Raw genomic sequence first — 17,456 nt, 5'->3', positions numbered from 1 at the left:
GGATATTTTCCTTCTTTCTTATGAACTTTTTCTTTATTTTTCCAGGATGTGTTGGGCCAGACAACATTCCCCGCAAGGTATTCATTTTTGATTTATATATGAATATATGAAAATAAGTATAGTTGTTGTTATGGAATTTTGCCACTATTTTAACTTTAAACTTAGTGCTGGTGTTTTGTTGGTTTAGTTAAAAATTAAACATGTCTTGGAAAAAAGATGACAATCTTCCTGTTTTGCTGAGCCAAGTGGTAACCTAATCCATATGTCGTTTAGACAATTTTATTTATTTTTCAGTTAAATGATACATCATGCTATGTTTCACTGTGTATTTTATGGTATCCCTATATACATTAACTTACTGTGCCCACAGCAATCAACCTGTGATGAGAAAATTATTCAACCTTGGCCCTACATTATTCTGACCTGGCTTTATTTACAAAAGTTTCAGACGTTTACCTTGTTGATAGATTGGGTATTTGTGTTAAATACTCTTTTAAATACACTTTCCTTTCTTTACAGTATGGAGAATCCTTTGAGTTTAACTGTGAGACCTGCAAGTGTTTGGAGGGTGGTAATGGAATAACCTGCCAAAAACAACAGTGCCATCATGCAAGAAATGAAGAGTGTACTCGAGAAGGCTTCTACAAAGTGACTCAAGTCAGTGCTACAAACAAGTGTTGTGAAGAAACTGTATGCAGTAAGTATAGTTTATCACACACAAAAAGTTTAGAGGTCTTTTCCTACCATGACTAAACTCACAAATGAAAAAAGTATCCTTATTTATGACAAAAGTGACAAATAAAATGATGTACGCCAAAATGCTTAATCTGTTAAGCTTTTAGATGGTGTATTTTTATAATAATATGGCATAAATGGCAAAAAATTTGGCATTTTTTAATCAAAAACATTGGATTGTTTTTGCAAAAAAACATATATGTTAGGGAGAGAGAGGCTGAAAGGTGCCACAGAGCCCTTCGTAAATGCAAGACAAGCATTGACAGCTATCTTAAAACAGAAAGTATTCACATGCCTCATTCTATGCACATGGCACTGATTTTAAACCAAGAATTAAAAGCTTTGACCTTTATTTTAGTTCAAGGCATTATAGGTGGAGACATGCAAATGACAGGGACAATAAGGAGTCATTTGCATGTCCCTGTATATAATGCCTTAAGCAAAGGTCAAAGTCTTTAATTGGTGGGGTGTATAGTATATTGCCACCTTGTCCCTTGTCAATTACTTTTAAATTACATTTGTGAGGTCTGCAAATCAATGCAATTTATATCAAATTCAAATAAAACCAATACATGTAAAAAAAACCTGATTTTTGGATAATCTTGTTTAAAGGATGTGACCCAAGTCGGTGCTCAAATACCTTCCCTAAATGTGGACCTGGATTTGAACTTAAAGGTGGCATCAATGAAGGACATTGTTGTCCTACTTATGTTTGTGGTAAGTTTATGGTAAAGTGAATGCATGCAATTAAAAGTGACTAAAATAGATATCTTAGGATTTAACAAAATATACAATGAATAGAAGACTCTGCATTGAGTCATGTTATCATTAATGTAGCAACCTAGTGCTAAAAATAAGGCACACCCTAGAAGAAGAGTTTCAGGGTTTTAAATCTACAAGAGAAAACAGGAGAAAAATAGGGTCATGTAGGCAGAAGGTAGTAGATAAGAAAGCAGAGAAAATAGGCAGAAAATTGGGTGTGGTACAAAAATAGGATAAAAGGGGAAACTTGGCAAAATTGGGGAAAAAAGGAATGTGGGTGGAAATAGAAAGGCGGGTGTGATGGATATAGGGAAAAGGCTTTTAGAGGCTGTGGGGAGAAAATGATAAAAAATGAGTAACAGGAGAAATACTGTTGAAAATTTGTTGTGATATGTAACTTACTAAAATAATATCAAACATCTGATGCATTTTTTTCTTCCAGAACCAAAACCTGTTTGTGTTAGAGGAAATGCTGAATACTTGGTAAGAAGCATTTTTTAGAGCTAAATAAAAAATAACAACAAAAAAAATATTAAACCTACTAAAGTTAAGTCATAGCTTCATAGCTATCATAGATTTTGGCAGGCCAATTTTACTAAAATGATGTGAAACCATACATGAATAATAATTAAACAGAGTCTTTGCAACTTTTCACAGCATCAGCCAAGCCTTCAGTGTTTTTTTTATCCTAGACAACACTAAAGGTGGACTATAGAATCCAATATCCTTTATAGATATTAAATGGGTAGTATACCCTGTATTGGACATGGGTTTAATGAATAGGACTTCATTGGCCCTGTTTGGTCCTCATGAGTTAGATAATTAGATTTCCATTATACAACACCTTTCTGTCACCCTTTGTTGTGACTGTTTCATCAGCAGGAGTCCATTATGTGGAAGGGTTATCTGTACACTGTACAATATAATTATCTACCTCTCAAAAATAAAAATAAATTCTGTTTAGCCTAAGAAAAAACAAAACAGAGTGACAACACAGTTACATGGTTAAGCTGGTTTGAAAAAAGACCAAAGCCTTTCAAGTCCAATCCAAATAAACCCCAGTGAGCATATTTATACACAGACTTATTATATACAGACCTATCTATACACTCACATATATAAACCATATACTAAACTTTATATGCCAGTACCTATGCCAGCTAACTAACTGTAGTTCTTAAGATCACAAAAGTCTTGAATATTATACTTATTTAAGAAATCTTCCAAATCTCACAATATCACCCTTTAGGGTGTTCCACAACCTCACTCAATGAAAGTTCTGTTCCTTCAGTCTAAAGCCTATGGTGCATTGATTTTTTTCTATGAGGCAAAAGATTGCTCCCTATCTGTTTATAATATCCTCTAGTGTACTTAAAAAGTACATAAAGAATAATCAAGCCCCCCCTCCCAAGCACATTTTCTACAAAGAAAATCACCCCAACCTTGACATTTTTTCCTTTTAGCAAGTCCTCCATCCCTCTTAACAGTTATGATGCATGTCTCTGCACTCTCTCCAGCTTATTAATATCCATGTTAAAGGAATAATGTCATTGGAAATCCTGGATTGAAATCCATTTTTTAAAAGCACACATTTTTAATTTGAAATTTCATATGGGGGTAGCCATATTCTTTGAGTTTTACCAACTTGAAAAAAACTTGAAAAACTCAAATGTCTCAAATTGAAAATATGGCTTCACTTTGCCTAGTACAACTTTTATTGACTTCCACATGTCTAACACACAATCCAATAAAACTTAATACTGCCCAGAAGTGCAAAATATGTGGTTCTACGGATCATGTTCTTGAGATTCAGAACTGTCGTTTTTATGTTCTTGGACACTGAGGACAAATAACCTCAATGTTGGAATAAGTAATCATTGACACAACTTACTAAAGAATATTATTGCACTTCTTTGGTAATTGTTAGGTACATGGTAATAGGTAACATTTTAATGTTATAAAGTGGTGCATTGCAGGTGTTGTAAAAGCCAAAGTTGTACTGCTATGGTCTAAAAATATATTATATATTTGCACCAAAACTTAAGTTTTTTTCTTTTGTGTTCCGACAGCCTGGATCTCATGTCTATTCAGAGAACTGTGAGAATTGTGTTTGTGCACAAAATGGACACAACTTTACAATAGCCTGCAACCCAGTTGTCTGCAACATACACTGCCCAGCTGTAAGTAGTGTGCAATGAGCATTAAAATATTTTGATAATGGCAAGAGGCATGAATTTATTTCACATACTCTTCTTATATATTGTGTACTGTGCTGAAGTAATGTAACAAATCTCTTCTACATACAAAATAGCACTATAAAAGTAATGTTCAAAATATACAGGTTTATTAATAGTTTCTAATTACTTCAACAGGGTTTTAAGGTGAAGAAAAATTCCCCATCTGACTGCTGTGGTACCTGTCAGCAAACCAACTGTGTTGTGAAGTATGATGGCTCCTACAGGATTATGAATGTAAGTTCAGTCATAGCTAAATGTTATATTGCAGCAAAATTATCTAGCATGTATATTTCATTTAGATGAGTTGTATGTGTTCATTTATTTTTTTTATTGTTTTTATGTTTTTAATGTCAAGTTAAAATGTAACAACATAAAATATCTTACAATTTATCCTACTCTATTTTTATCTTTATTTTAGAATGGAGATGTTCTGCCCTCTATGAACGATAACTGCACAATGTATAAATGCTCATTAATCAATGATCAGTTCATCACCACTGTCACTCAAATGTCTTGCCCCTCATTAAATGAAGAAGACTGTGAGCCTGTAAGTAATCCTTATTTGCCATGAACCATAATACATAATCATATCATACTATCATTTGCATAACTGTATCCTGTGACCTTAAGGTGTCACTAATTCATATATGTAGTTGGTTATAGAAGGCTACATACAAATGCATATTTTGTGTAGGGAAGATAGCAGTCCTATATTGGACAGTCCTTAGCCCTTATTAAGCAACATTCTTTACCCAGTATGGCAAGTTACAATTCCCTACTTGCTTATTATGGAACATTCCTGCTTCACCCTTTAGTGCCAGTTAAAGAGCTAGCTGATCACTATTTTAGTCCTTCTCCTCTTTCTTGCAGTCTCTGTACCTAAACAACATAGGCCAAAAAGGCACACTGTAATGTTTATCCATTTCTTCACACCTCAGTAATGTATTAAAGCTACCTTCAGTTCAAAGCAGTGGTCAAAACATAATTTACTTAACATTCTGTCCCTTAAGATGAATGACCTGTCCTGCTGTTTGCTGCCTACAATGGCCTGGCAACATGTATACAATATATGGATCAATAGTACAATGATTCTTTGTCGTTTCTATGGTTGGTTAAAGTAGGTCCAGTTTCAAAAGCTAGGGCAAGTACCATAGTCTTGCAAAAAATATTGAGACACATTTGTAAACAGAAGCTGCATTAGTATTAACAATCCCTGTTTTTGTCTGGCTCTTACTCTTCATGGTTTGTGCTTTTGGTGACCTTTAGGCTAAACGCTGCAACTGTAAATCTCTTGCTTATAATCCATAATTGTACAAATATATTGCATATCATGAATGTTATCCTAATATACACTACTTTTTTCCCCCAATACCAGGGAAGCATTCAACTCTTACCCAATGGATGCTGTAAAACATGTAAGTCCTTTATAAATTTAAAAAATGTGATTACGTGTGTGTTTCCATGCCTTTTCATTGATTCACCATCCATGATACAATAATTTTATTAGAAAACAGTTTGTTTTCCTTTTTAGTTTTCAAACAATTCATGAAAGAATAACAACAAAATGTTTCTTTAGGAGCTCATAAAATACTATTTGACTTTAACTATATTATGCCACCCATCTAATTGCCCCTGTGCGACTGAGTTGACAGCAGAGTTCCTTTATTGGATGTAATTTTAATTAAACAAATTTTGTTTATGATAACAAGCCAAAAAAAGCATTACATTACAATGTAAAAATAAATGATAAGATGGCATTCTTTATAGACTAAACAGAAATGTATTTTTAAACAGAGAGATTAAGAATTACTCTTAAGGGCTCTGGCACACAGGGAAATTAGTCGCCTGCGAAAAGTCACCCGACTTACATGTTCGCTGGTGGGATGGCGGGTCATGGCAACTCGGGGAGATTAGTCGCCCGTGATTTGTCGCGGGAGACTAATCTCCCCGTGTGCCAGAGCCCTAAAACATTACTTTAAAATGTATATAACTTAAATGTCACATTTAGTTAAACCATGTTGGATGTAATAAAATGGCCATTCTTTAAATGACTGTAATGTAACTCCACTACAGGTATCCAAAAGAAGGACTCCTGCAAGGTACAGGCATTTGATGATTACTTGTCCTACCAAGGGTGCAGATCTGTGAGCAGGATCAAAATGTCTCGCTGTGAAGGAGCCTGCGGAAAAGTTTCAAGGTAAGATGAAAATAATAGTTACATAAACTGAATATAATATACAGTATGATTATATACATATATGGTGCCAATGATTTCCAACTTTCCCAGTCTATTTGTTTCAAGAGTAAGTGTCCCTTACATTAAAAAAATTCACTGTACATGAGGTTAAATTTATAACTTTCCATACTAAACTTTAACTTCAGGGGTTCTTATAGTCTAGTCTTGATAAATATACCTTTGTCTAAGTTTTAAATAATGATATTCCCTAATTGTATTAAATGCAAGCCCTGGCAAGAACAATTTCCAACAGATGTTTTACATTTATAATTATATTTAATTTATAATTTAACATTCTGCTCTGAAAATTAAAATAATTCTGGCTACAGATGCTAAAAAGTCTGACTTTAATAAATATTATTAGACTGCCTTTAGAATTCTGGTACCTATTCACTAAGTATCACTTACTGCTATGTATGACTATTCAAAAAAATATTTTTAACCAAAAGTGGGCTTATCCCAATGATAGTGTAGGAGGCTTGTGTAAGTGGCCCAAAAGGGATATAAAAAACATTCCATATAAGGTAGTTATCTGGGTTTTCTTATACCCTATATAGAGAGATGAAAATAGTTTGTGCAAGCATAGGGATTAATTAATTACAATTCTGCTGAAAATGTGGGGGTATATTAGACCCTTAATTAGGTAATATGCTGAGTCATTTGTCTAGAAATATACTTTTTTGCAAGTAGAAATTGAAAGGGGTAATTTTATAAAAAGTTTCAAGTTTGCCTACATCTAGTAACCCATAGCAACTATTCAGATGTTTGTTTTCAAGCAGCTGACCAGTAAATAGCTGATTGGTTGCTAAGGCTTATTAACAAGTAACAAACTTAAGACCATCAATTGCAGCACCCCCTAAGGGGCTGCATGAGCCTAATTTAGTAGACACAGAAGACATTCTTTTATGTACAATAGTCTTCAAATTATCTCATTACAAACAAAACATGACAAATTGTAAGTTGGAGAAAAACCACTTCTGTGAAAGACAATTTAAATTTAACTTTATTGTATTTCCTTTACCTAGGTACTCTGCTGAAGAACATACTATGTCCCATACATGTTCTTGCTGCAATGAGGTTCAGACTAAAAGAAGTAAAGTCAAGCTGCAGTGCCCCGATGGAACATTAATTGATCATGAGTACATTGATGTGCTGGAGTGCAAGTGTGCTGGCACTAAATGTCCAGGTAGAAACGTCTAGTCTAAATCTTTAAGGAGGTATTTTAATTAGAGAAAAACACAATTATTTAATATTTTAATCACTTTACTGTCAATTAAATTTATTGTTAATTTGTATGATTTATACCTTTACCTCCTCAAATAAAGTACTTTCTGATGCAATGCAAAGATTTGTATGCTTCTTATTACACTGGTTTTCTTCTTTTCTAACTCCACCTTCACCTTCAAGTTCACCTCAATTTGTCAGGTGTATTTTCATAAATTTCCTAATGTGAGAAGCCAACTGGGTGCCCTAGGCAACCCGGTCGGCCACCTCACCCCTGCACCTCCCCCCTTCACTTGTGCATGCATGTGCAGTCACGCTGTCAAGCATGGGTGGGAGTCGTTGCCCCCACCACGTAATGAAAACAGGGGGGGCAAATAGAAGGGAGTGCAGGCTAGGGGTAGGCAGGAGAGGTTCCTGTCTGGCTCCCCCAATCAATGTACCCTAGGCAGTTGCCTCTTCTGCCTATCCCTAGCTTATCCCTACCTTATCATACCTTATCATACTCTCCTTTAAGAGAATATGTGATGTGAAAACTTTCTGTTGACAATACTCCAAATGCTCACTGTTCAGTAAATATGCCCAAGTATGCATTATAGAGTTTGAGGGCAAGATCCTCTATTCATTTTTTTACTCTTAAATTTATCCTTAAGGAATAAAGTCTCAAAAGTGTAACAGATTTATATTGTAAATTTAGAAATAAAAAGCAAAAAATAGAGAAGCACACTTTGGTATTGAATAAAGAAGAATAGAATTGAATAGTGGAAAAGATGATCATAGCATCAGGTTTTTTTTATGAGTAAAAAAGAAAATGCATAAAAAGGAAGAGTTTGACATGCAAAAAGAAACAGGTACAAGAGAACTGCACCAATGGGCTAATAGAGGAATATGGAGAGCACTGCACAACAATACAGAAGAGAAATAGTGGAATATGGGTAGCAGAGAAAGAAAAGAGAGAGTGTGGACTTCAGATAACGTACAGTATATAGAAGAACATTTTACAAAAAAAAGTAGAATATAATATTGAATAAAAGGGGAAAGAAAAAGGAAGGACCTAAGCAACCATTTATGAACAAGAGAAAAGAAAGTGTGAGAGCAAACACTTAGGGGCACATTTACTAATCCACAAATCCGAATCACGAATAGGAAAAAAACGGATTGGAAACGAAAATTTCTAAAGATCGCAAATATCACGAAAATGCTTACGAAAAAATCGTATTAGTCACGATAATATCGTATTGGCGATCCGAAAGTCACGAAATGTTCGTACCGAACAATTGTAAACAGTGGTAAAACCCTTCCGATTTTTTCGTGCAAACGTCCGAAAAAGTCGTGCGGCATACGAAAAAGTCGCGAGGACGCCCGAAAAAAACGGCGAAAATACACTCGGAGCATTCGCATGAATGCTCGAGCGTTCGTGCTTTTGTAAATGTGCCCCTTACTGTACAATTAATAGAAGAAATGGGATGGCGGAGAAAGGAGGAAGATGGGGATATCAAAGGGAGAAAGAGTTAATGGAGTAATAAGGAGAGAAATCCAAAAGAGAAGAAAAAAGAAAGGGAGAATGACACTTTGACTGTATTCTGAAAATAAAAGGGGAGGGAATTTAAAATAATATTTAAAGTAATAGAATGGCAGTAGGAGGTAAAAAAATGAAAAAAAGGACTTCACAAAGGTGATAATAGAATGATTTGAAGATATAAAAAAATAGTTTATGACTAACATAGAAGAGAGAAAAAATTAAGGAGAGTGAAACTAAAGTGAGCAGATATGAAGAAGGTGGGCAAAAGGTGCAGAAACAGAGATGTACAGGCAGGGTATAGGCAGTAAAAGGAAGAAACAGACCTGGACCAGAGCCAAAAATTATATATGGCTGTATGTATATGCATGGTATATATAAGGTTACAGACCTTTACATAGCTTTCAGTAAAGTGGAAGTGGAAGACATTTTGTTTCACAATGTGACATTCCTGTGACATTATCTTGCATCTACAAAGGTGATGGAGCTTTGATTACAGTTTTTTTTTTACTATTTCAAAGCCATATGGTATTTTTAAGTCTAAGCAATATTAGTACCACATGGGCCTGCAGACCTTGACTATATTGCAGAGTATAGTCAGGACAGGAAATCACAGCATATTGTGATTTTGAATTTCAACATAAACTATAACATGTACAAAAGTTTGTTAATTCAAAGCACCAAGACACATTGGGCATTAAATGTGTGTATGTAGGGATTCCAAATTATACCTGACAAGTAGTAATTTCAAGGCTTTCATTTTAACTAATTCAAAGACACACTGCTTGTATTATGTGGGGTAAAAGCAAAAAAAATCTAACCCTTGAAAACTTTTATTTTTGGAAAATAGATATTCTCTAGGATCCAAAATGGGTAAAAATGTTTTTATACTAAAACTAAAATGCTTTCCTAAAATATTTTTTATAAATTTATTGCCTGAAAGTTTCCCTTTTGCAGCATCTTATCTCCTGCAAATAATTTGGTAGCAAGATTAAATAACCTAAAAATGAATGCCAACAGTCTACTGAGCAGTATGATGCCCAATGTACATAGGTTTACCAAAGTTTATGTCATGTAGAGGCCCCAAAATGAAATGTAAGCACACAAATTTTCATGATTACCACTTTAGATGCTGTACACTGAAGCACACTTTGTGTATTTTATGTGTCATAAGAGTCCAAAGAGTATATGGACCCTTAAAAATGATATATATTTAAAAAGGACACATTCTGCCAAACATCCTCAATTTAAACACCAGGGATCTATTAAAAAGTTCATGTCCAATATGCATAGATTTACCAATGTATGTGGCATTCAGTGACCCTAAATGCAAATAGTGCAGATATAAATTTTCTCAGCTGCAATTCAGCTTTTGCAAAATAGTACCCTGCATGAGTATTTTGTGTTATAATTGGCTGGTGACTGTAATTGTACAAAGACCCTTGAATACCATAAATTTAAAAGTACACATTCTTTCGAATAGGTAGAAACAAGTAATGAACAACAATAATTCAGTAATAAATATAATAACATCAAAAAATCAATTAAAATTATGCAAATACAGTAGTAGTTAAAAAACTTGATCCACTCATGAAACTGAGAATAGTTTTTTGATGAAAAACAAATTACAAAATTATATAATTAATAATCAAAAAAACAGCTAATTTTAGTAATATGTGTGTTGTGTGTAGATGTGTAAATAAGGGGGACACCATTTTTATAGCAAAAGGGCTGCTAGACCAATGAGGTTACTTATCAAAAGTCTTGCACAGCAGAAAGCATGGGGGTGACGCAGGGGGTTGTATTGCGCTACCATAGAATCCTCATAGAGAAACTCTAACCGGCAAAGAATATAACAGATATGTTCTAGGCAGTTAAACCTTCTTCTGCTAGCATGTACGATATACATGCTGGTCAGGAAAAGTGTTAAAACCCTGTATCAATTGATACTTTGATATCAGCTCTTAAAGCTACCAGTGTAACCCATATAAAAGGTAATTAGAAATTACTCAGGTATTTTTTGGTCACTAGTTTTTATTGTTCTTAGGTAAGGTTAGGTTACAGTTGAACTTAATAAAGAGTTAATTCAAAAAGAGTTTCTTTGAATTGAGATAATGATCATGAAACAATTACACAATAAACACAAAATGAGAGTCAGTAAGTAATGGCACCCATAAACATTATATAAACTAGAAAGCAATGGGTCCTACACCCAAAATACATTATATTCAGTGAAAAGTAATGGTATAAGGTCCCCTACCTGTATATTGATTCCTGGACACCTGTGCAGAAGTGCAACCAATCAGTCAAGATTTGTTGTTGCACGGGGGCACATGTGGAAGTTGACCCCGCACATGTGCACTGTATTTATGCATTACCATCGTTTCTCCCCCACTGTTCTGTAATTCTATGTGCTCCTAAGTTAACACCCATTCTTAGAGTAAGTATGTGATCAGAGAGTAGGAGGGCTCAGTGGGTGGTCAAGTTGCTGAGGGCATACGTTATATGCCTGAAGGAAAAGTTGAGTTTTAGGTAACCATTTAAAAGTCTGGAGTTTCTGAGAGTGTCTAATGGGACAGGGAAGAGGATTCCAGAATATAGGTGCAGTACATGAAATGCCCTGAATTCAAGAGTGAGAGGAAGTAATTAGTGAGAGGGTGGTTGTGTGCAGATAGAAGGTAGTGTCTTGGGGTGTACTTGGTGATTAGGGAGGTAATATATATGGTGGTGTGGAACTGGTGATCACTTTGTATGTGAGTACAAGAATCTTAAATTGAATCATGTATATGCCTGAACAGACCAAACATTTCAAGGGCTTCACACCATCAGTGGAAAAAGTACACACTGATGAAGAGAGAAGCCCTTAAAATGTTTGGTCTGTATGTGCATTCTGCAATAAACAGGTTTGAGGTATTTTTTTACACCAGCAAACCATTTTGTGTGCATCTCCTTTTCTCCTTTTGTGCTCATTGTTATAGGCACCTAGCTAGGTGCATCTGGAAGATCTGCACCAATGGATAATGGACTGAGTTTACAATGAGGAACTGTGAGTGTATGGACTTTTTGTGTTTGTACTATTATAGGAACCAACCAGCAGGTGGTGCTAGTGTTACAAAATTTATTATATTGGAAGTTCATAAAAACAAATAATGTAAATTGCAAAAGTGCTTGAGCAATTTTTTAAGGTTTACTTATGCTTAAAATTCAAAAAAAAATCATTGTGATATAGTCCCTTGTGTTAATAGGAGCAAATCATGCAATAATATAAGGAACTTTCACCCTGCAAGATAAACAAAAACATATAACAATACTTTTATGAATACTGAGCTTGTTGCCAAAATATCAAACGTATTATGTAAAATATGTTCATACAGAATTATAGTGACCACAGCATATGAAATGTACACTTGTCTTGGTCATTCACACATACTTGTAAGTTTATTTGGGAAAGGACTGAGCACACTTTTTAACATATGCTCTTGCCTTTTATAGATACTTGGGGGGTAGTAGCATACTGAAACCAGGCATATACTCTTGGACACAAGGTTCTCTCTCTTATCCCAGGAAGGACAGACACACCTTCTCTCTCTCTTCCCTGGAGGGACAGACAGATCTCTCTTTTGAAGATGGGCACACATCCAGACATGCACACACATATATGACATGCACATATATCACATATACTTAACATTATATTTATATGCATTAATTGTACAGATTATTCCTGTGAAGGAGTCTGTGAATTCCAACAGCCAATGGACGCCAGCAGTATTCACTGGCCAATCAGAGGAGCTCAAGAGAAGAAGCTGGTGACTGGGGACTTGCCTGTTGAAGTTTTCAGTTAGGAGTTTTTGCTAGATAAAATAAAGAAGTTATTTCTCTTGCAATTGTGGTTGCTTGTGAGCAGTCATTGATTAGATCGCGGTGCCTCCCATCACAATCACCTTGGTGAGTGGTACTTTGACCATAATACTTGCACAAAAATGTTTTAATAAATACATGATATTCTACTTTAGCCCTCTTTCACTACTGCATGAGATCTAGCACGCATTCACTTGCGTGTGGCGCTACAGGAGCCCTTTGCCTCTGCTATCTGGAAGAGCAGGTACACTGATAAATGGCGTGCCTCCACCCAGGGTCAGGACAGGTTGAACTGCGGTACCCTTCCCTGGGAAACTTCTCTGATCCACAACACACACTGGAAAGATTGATGGATTTATTGGCCTATGTTATACCTTTAAATTTGCAGAGATAGATACAGCCTGCCAGCCAGGGGCAACTCCACTTACATAACATAGCTTATACTTTCTGAACTGAGGGAAATCCCCCACTTATGTGGCAAGTGCTTTTGAGTCTTGAGAAGAACTGCCTTTGGCTTTCCGTGCCCTGAGAAGAGCGCACTTTGCTCTCCAGAGCCCTGTACAGGACCCTCTTTTCTTCCGCACCCTAAAAGAGTGCACTTTCTGCCACTGGGGGGTTCCCAATTACTTTCTTATACAGAACACTTTCTAAGCTACCAGCACCTTGCTTGTCTCTCTGCTTCCTTGTTCCCAGCAGCACCTCCTTCTCTCACTTCCTTCCTGCCAGCTCACACAGAGGGTGGGGGCTCCTCCTCCTTGCACAGTAACAACACAGAGGAGAGACAAGTGTACACAGCTCCCCTACACTACATTGACGAGCCAGCCAATAAACACTGAGCTTTATAAACCACATGTATACCCACTTTGAAAGGTTCATAAGGGGGGGGTATAATAATACATATAAGAGTGTGCAGTATGTATGAAGCTTCCATAAGTCTTTAAGTAAAAGAACCTACGGTGGATTTTTGTGTAAGTATCAGAGGCATTGACACAGGAGTGCAGCAAGGAGTATTCTGCCTTCCGTAAGTATGGGTTTTATTAATAATTTGTCATGTAAGAGCAAATTAGAATTTAAAATTCTAAATGATTTGTCTGATGCAAAGTTATGGTCAAAGTCAGTGTGTGGATGCAAATTTAGAGTTAGATGAAGGAGTGTAATTTTCCAAACAAAAGCACAAAATTAACAATGTAATGTTAATGGTGAAAACATTTAACATGTTAAAGGAACAGTAACACCAAAAAATTCAAGTGTATAAAAGAATTTCCAATATAATGTACTGCACTGAAAACACTACTATGGTTTATATGAAGAATGCAGCTGTGTAGCCATGGGGGCAGCCATTCAAAGGAGAAAAGGCACAGGCACATAGCAGATAACAGATAAAACACTATTGTATTCTACAGAGCTTATCCGTTATCTGCTATGTAACCTGTGCCTTTTCTCCTTTTTTCCAGCTTGAATGGCTGCCCCCGGAGCTACACAGCAGCTTATTATAGATAAACTATAGTAGAGTTAATGTAGCAAACACACAACTTTTACCAGTGCGGGGCAACAGTACATTATATTTCATTTACTTTAAAACTCTTTAATGTTTTGGTGTTACTGTTCCTTTAATGTGCTCTAGTGAGAGGGACGCTGAGGAAGTACAGGTTATCTCTGAAACATTAAAAGAAAAGAAATGTGACTCAGTTGTATGATTCTGGCAGAGATAGGAAAACATAATGTCAAACTGACAGAGTCAGTTTTGCAACAAAATAAACTGACACGTTTCTGTGATCACTAAAAAACAGAGACAATTCCACAGAGTATGCCGGATATTAATGACCCAGAATTGGATTATCAAACGGCAAAGTTAAAATTAAAAATTGACAAACATTTGTTAAAAATTGCTAAGACTTTTCAAAAGTTAGATAGAAAATAGTCACATATTTGAGACTTACTGCTTCAAATATATTTCAGAAACACGAAAAAAATTTTTTTTTAAAAGATGGCTACCTGTATCTATAACAAGTTGGTTGCCAGACTTAAACATGGTGAGTGCAACTAGTTTGCATGCATGCAAAGACATGCAAGTTACAGGATGATGTTTTTGCATTTGAGGCAATGTTTGAAAAAGCATACAGATTGGTCAGGAAATTAACTGATGTAAATTAACCAGTACCAAAGTCCATGATCAATGAATTTGTACAATTGTTTTCAAGAAACAATTGCTTATATTGAGAAATATACTGTAGATTGGAACTTCTATCACACAGCTCAGAATCTACTGATAAGCAGATAGGATCCCTGAAAGAATCAGTTTTAAAGAAAGCCAATTCCAATTAATTTTTGGTTTGTCATTTTTGTGGTAATATGGGGCACCTAATCTGAAAATGCTTTTGTTTACGTCAGCATACAAAAATAATTAGTAAAAAATAATTCTATGAGGAAAGTATAAGGTCAGATAAATAGGGATTCACAAAGATGTGACTCTGGTATAGAGACTAGCAACAGCTACAATCCCAAAATAACCATGACCAGCACAACCCATGGAGGTCAGGAAAGATTTGAACTAAATTATTCACTAGAGGTTTACAAAATTTGTATTAATTAACCAAAGGTTTCAGAATTGTTGTAAAGCAAAGTTAATATATACATGGAAATGTGTATTGTGTTTAAAGGAACAGTAACACCAAAAAATGAAAGTGTATAAAAGTAACTAAAATATAATGTGCTGCTGCCCTGCACTGGTAAAAGTTGTGTGTTTACTTCAGAAAGTCTACTATAATTTATACAAATAAGCTGCTATGTAGCCATGGAGGCAGCCATTCAAAGGAGAAAAGGCACAGGCACATAGCAGATAACAGATAAAACACTATTGTATTCTACAGAACTTATCTGTTATCTGCTATGTAACCTGTGCCTTTTCTCCTTTTTTCCAGCTTGAATGGCTGCCCCCATGGCTACACAGCAGCTTATTATATAAATTATAGTAGTGTTACTGTAGCAAACACACCAGTTTTACCAGTGCAGGGCAACAGTGCATTATATATTTATTACTTTAAAGCTCTTTCAATTTTTGGTGTTACTGTTCCTTTAAATAGCCATTTATCTCACTAACATATAATCAAAGCAGGTTCCATATAATTTTGCCTAATATGGGCAAGGTTGTCCCCAGATTAATTAAACAATATTGTATATGCTGCTAGCTGGAGCTGGTAAACCATGGGATAGTGTGGAAATATTGTTTATGTGGGAGAATGTATTCTAGTATGTTGCATTTTCATTTCCATGTATATTGACAAAAGTGTCTAAAATTAAAAATTAATTAGCCAACTTTTACTGAATAAGACCCTAAGAAATTTTAATACTTTGGTTGAAAGGGAATGAAATTGCTATGGTGCTAGAACAGCAATTCCTTGAGACAGCAGAACAGCTGCTGGGGGTGATTAGTGTACTATGTATATTTCCCTATGTGGCTGAGGAAATAGCCAACTCATAGTATCATAGTATGATATGGCTGGAAGAAAATTATTTCTGAATCTATGTCTCTACTATGTTTTAATGTTTTTTCCTAATTTCCCCTAGGAGTTATGGTTTAGTCCAAGTGGAAAAGGAAATTATTTGTATTTTTGTTTTCCTCTTTTGAAAGTGCATGAGGAAAATTGCATGTGAGATTAATAGTTTGGTGCTCATTTACTCAAACAGATTAACCAATTGCAATATACTGTAACATAGTTAGACTGTAATTGAGTGGTCCAAGGTAAGGGAATGATGTCCTTCCTGCACAAGGACTGTTGTCGCAATTTGTCATGTGGTGTTTATAAGTGACTGACAGGTGCATGTGGGTATGGTAGTTAATGTGAATAAGGGGTGATGTCAGGAACAGCCACAGGTGGGTGGCTGGCAGGTAGGAGCTTATATGCCGTGTAATATGGGTACAGGGGGTACTGCGCTTGTTGATAGGCAGGAAACAAGTTATGTTGCTGAAACATGATTTATTAATGAAAATAGAGTAATAAGAAATATGGAAGTCCTTACAACAGGCCAGTGGTAAGAGGCAGGCAGAAGACGAAACAAATCCGGAAAGCAGGCAGAGGGTCTGGACTGGCAGCAAACAAGGAGGGTCCGGAATAACAGGCAGTGGTCAAGGCAGGCTGAAGACAGGGAAAGTCCAAATAATCAGGCTGAGGTCAATACCGGGAGATCAAACAGAGGTCGGAAACAGGAGTTGTAGAACAGGGTAAGGTGAATGGAATCAGGCAGGTATGCGGGCAGGAGTCAGGCAGGAACAGGGACTGGAACAAGCAGGTAAGGACACTGGAACGCAAAAGGGCTCAATGATCAAGCAACCAGGGGTTGCTTGTGACAGGCTTATAAAGCCGTTAATTGTCTGATTGCAACCACCTGGGCTAATTAAAGGAGGAGAAGGTGAACATAAACACAGAAGCAAAGAAGAGGGGTTAACAGAATGTTCAGGGCTGGATGCCCAAGGTCTCTAGTGGCTCAGTGAGGTAATGCTGAACCTGCCTAACATAGAGTCCAGAGTTCTGGTACAGGCAGGTCCTGACAGGTGATTAACATAAATTAACAGTCTTTCCCCTTGGTTTGCAAAATATGTGGCAAATAAAGAACTAAAAGTGCACATATTAGGAAAAAGTGGTACTGCACAGATTAATGTATTGACATTATTTCTAAAATGTATGATGAATGATATCTTGCAATGATACATTTTTTAAGAGTACTCCATATACATCTTAAAGATTTTTGATGATTATATTTTGAGATCTATCAGATAATCTTGCCAATTATATGAAAAACAGTTTCAAAAATCAACAGAGATGAATTACAAGATGTATACTGTATGACCTAGTCTGGATTCACTGTTTAATTTTTATTTTGTTAA

The 17,456-nt window shown here is 35.8% G+C and overlaps 1 protein-coding gene across 1 annotated transcript in view; it reads left to right on the top strand.

Annotated features, from left to right (window-relative positions):
• The window catches only part of LOC100485197 (mucin-2), a 138,457-nt gene extending 125,902 nt beyond the window's left edge, over nucleotides 1-12,555 (top strand). Inside the window, exons 39-48 of the mRNA XM_031900759.1 lie at nucleotides 46-77; nucleotides 520-697; nucleotides 1,348-1,452; nucleotides 1,940-1,980; nucleotides 3,567-3,677; nucleotides 3,870-3,968; nucleotides 4,153-4,285; nucleotides 5,808-5,931; nucleotides 6,996-7,156; nucleotides 12,428-12,555. Coding sequence (XP_031756619.1) covers nucleotides 46-77; nucleotides 520-697; nucleotides 1,348-1,452; nucleotides 1,940-1,980; nucleotides 3,567-3,677; nucleotides 3,870-3,968; nucleotides 4,153-4,285; nucleotides 5,808-5,931; nucleotides 6,996-7,156; nucleotides 12,428-12,555 — 1,112 coding nt within the window. The remainder of the gene's footprint in view (nucleotides 1-45; nucleotides 78-519; nucleotides 698-1,347; nucleotides 1,453-1,939; nucleotides 1,981-3,566; nucleotides 3,678-3,869; nucleotides 3,969-4,152; nucleotides 4,286-5,807; nucleotides 5,932-6,995; nucleotides 7,157-12,427) is intronic.
• The last annotated feature ends 4,901 nt before the right edge of the window (nucleotides 12,556-17,456 follow it).

The sequence above is a fragment of the Xenopus tropicalis genome, chromosome 4, assembly GCF_000004195.4.
Source record: "Xenopus tropicalis strain Nigerian chromosome 4, UCB_Xtro_10.0, whole genome shotgun sequence".
NCBI classification, from domain to species: Eukaryota; Metazoa; Chordata; class Amphibia; order Anura; family Pipidae; genus Xenopus; species Xenopus tropicalis.
The sequence above is the reverse complement of the archived record's forward strand: the minus strand, read 5'-3'. Positions and strand labels throughout refer to the sequence as shown.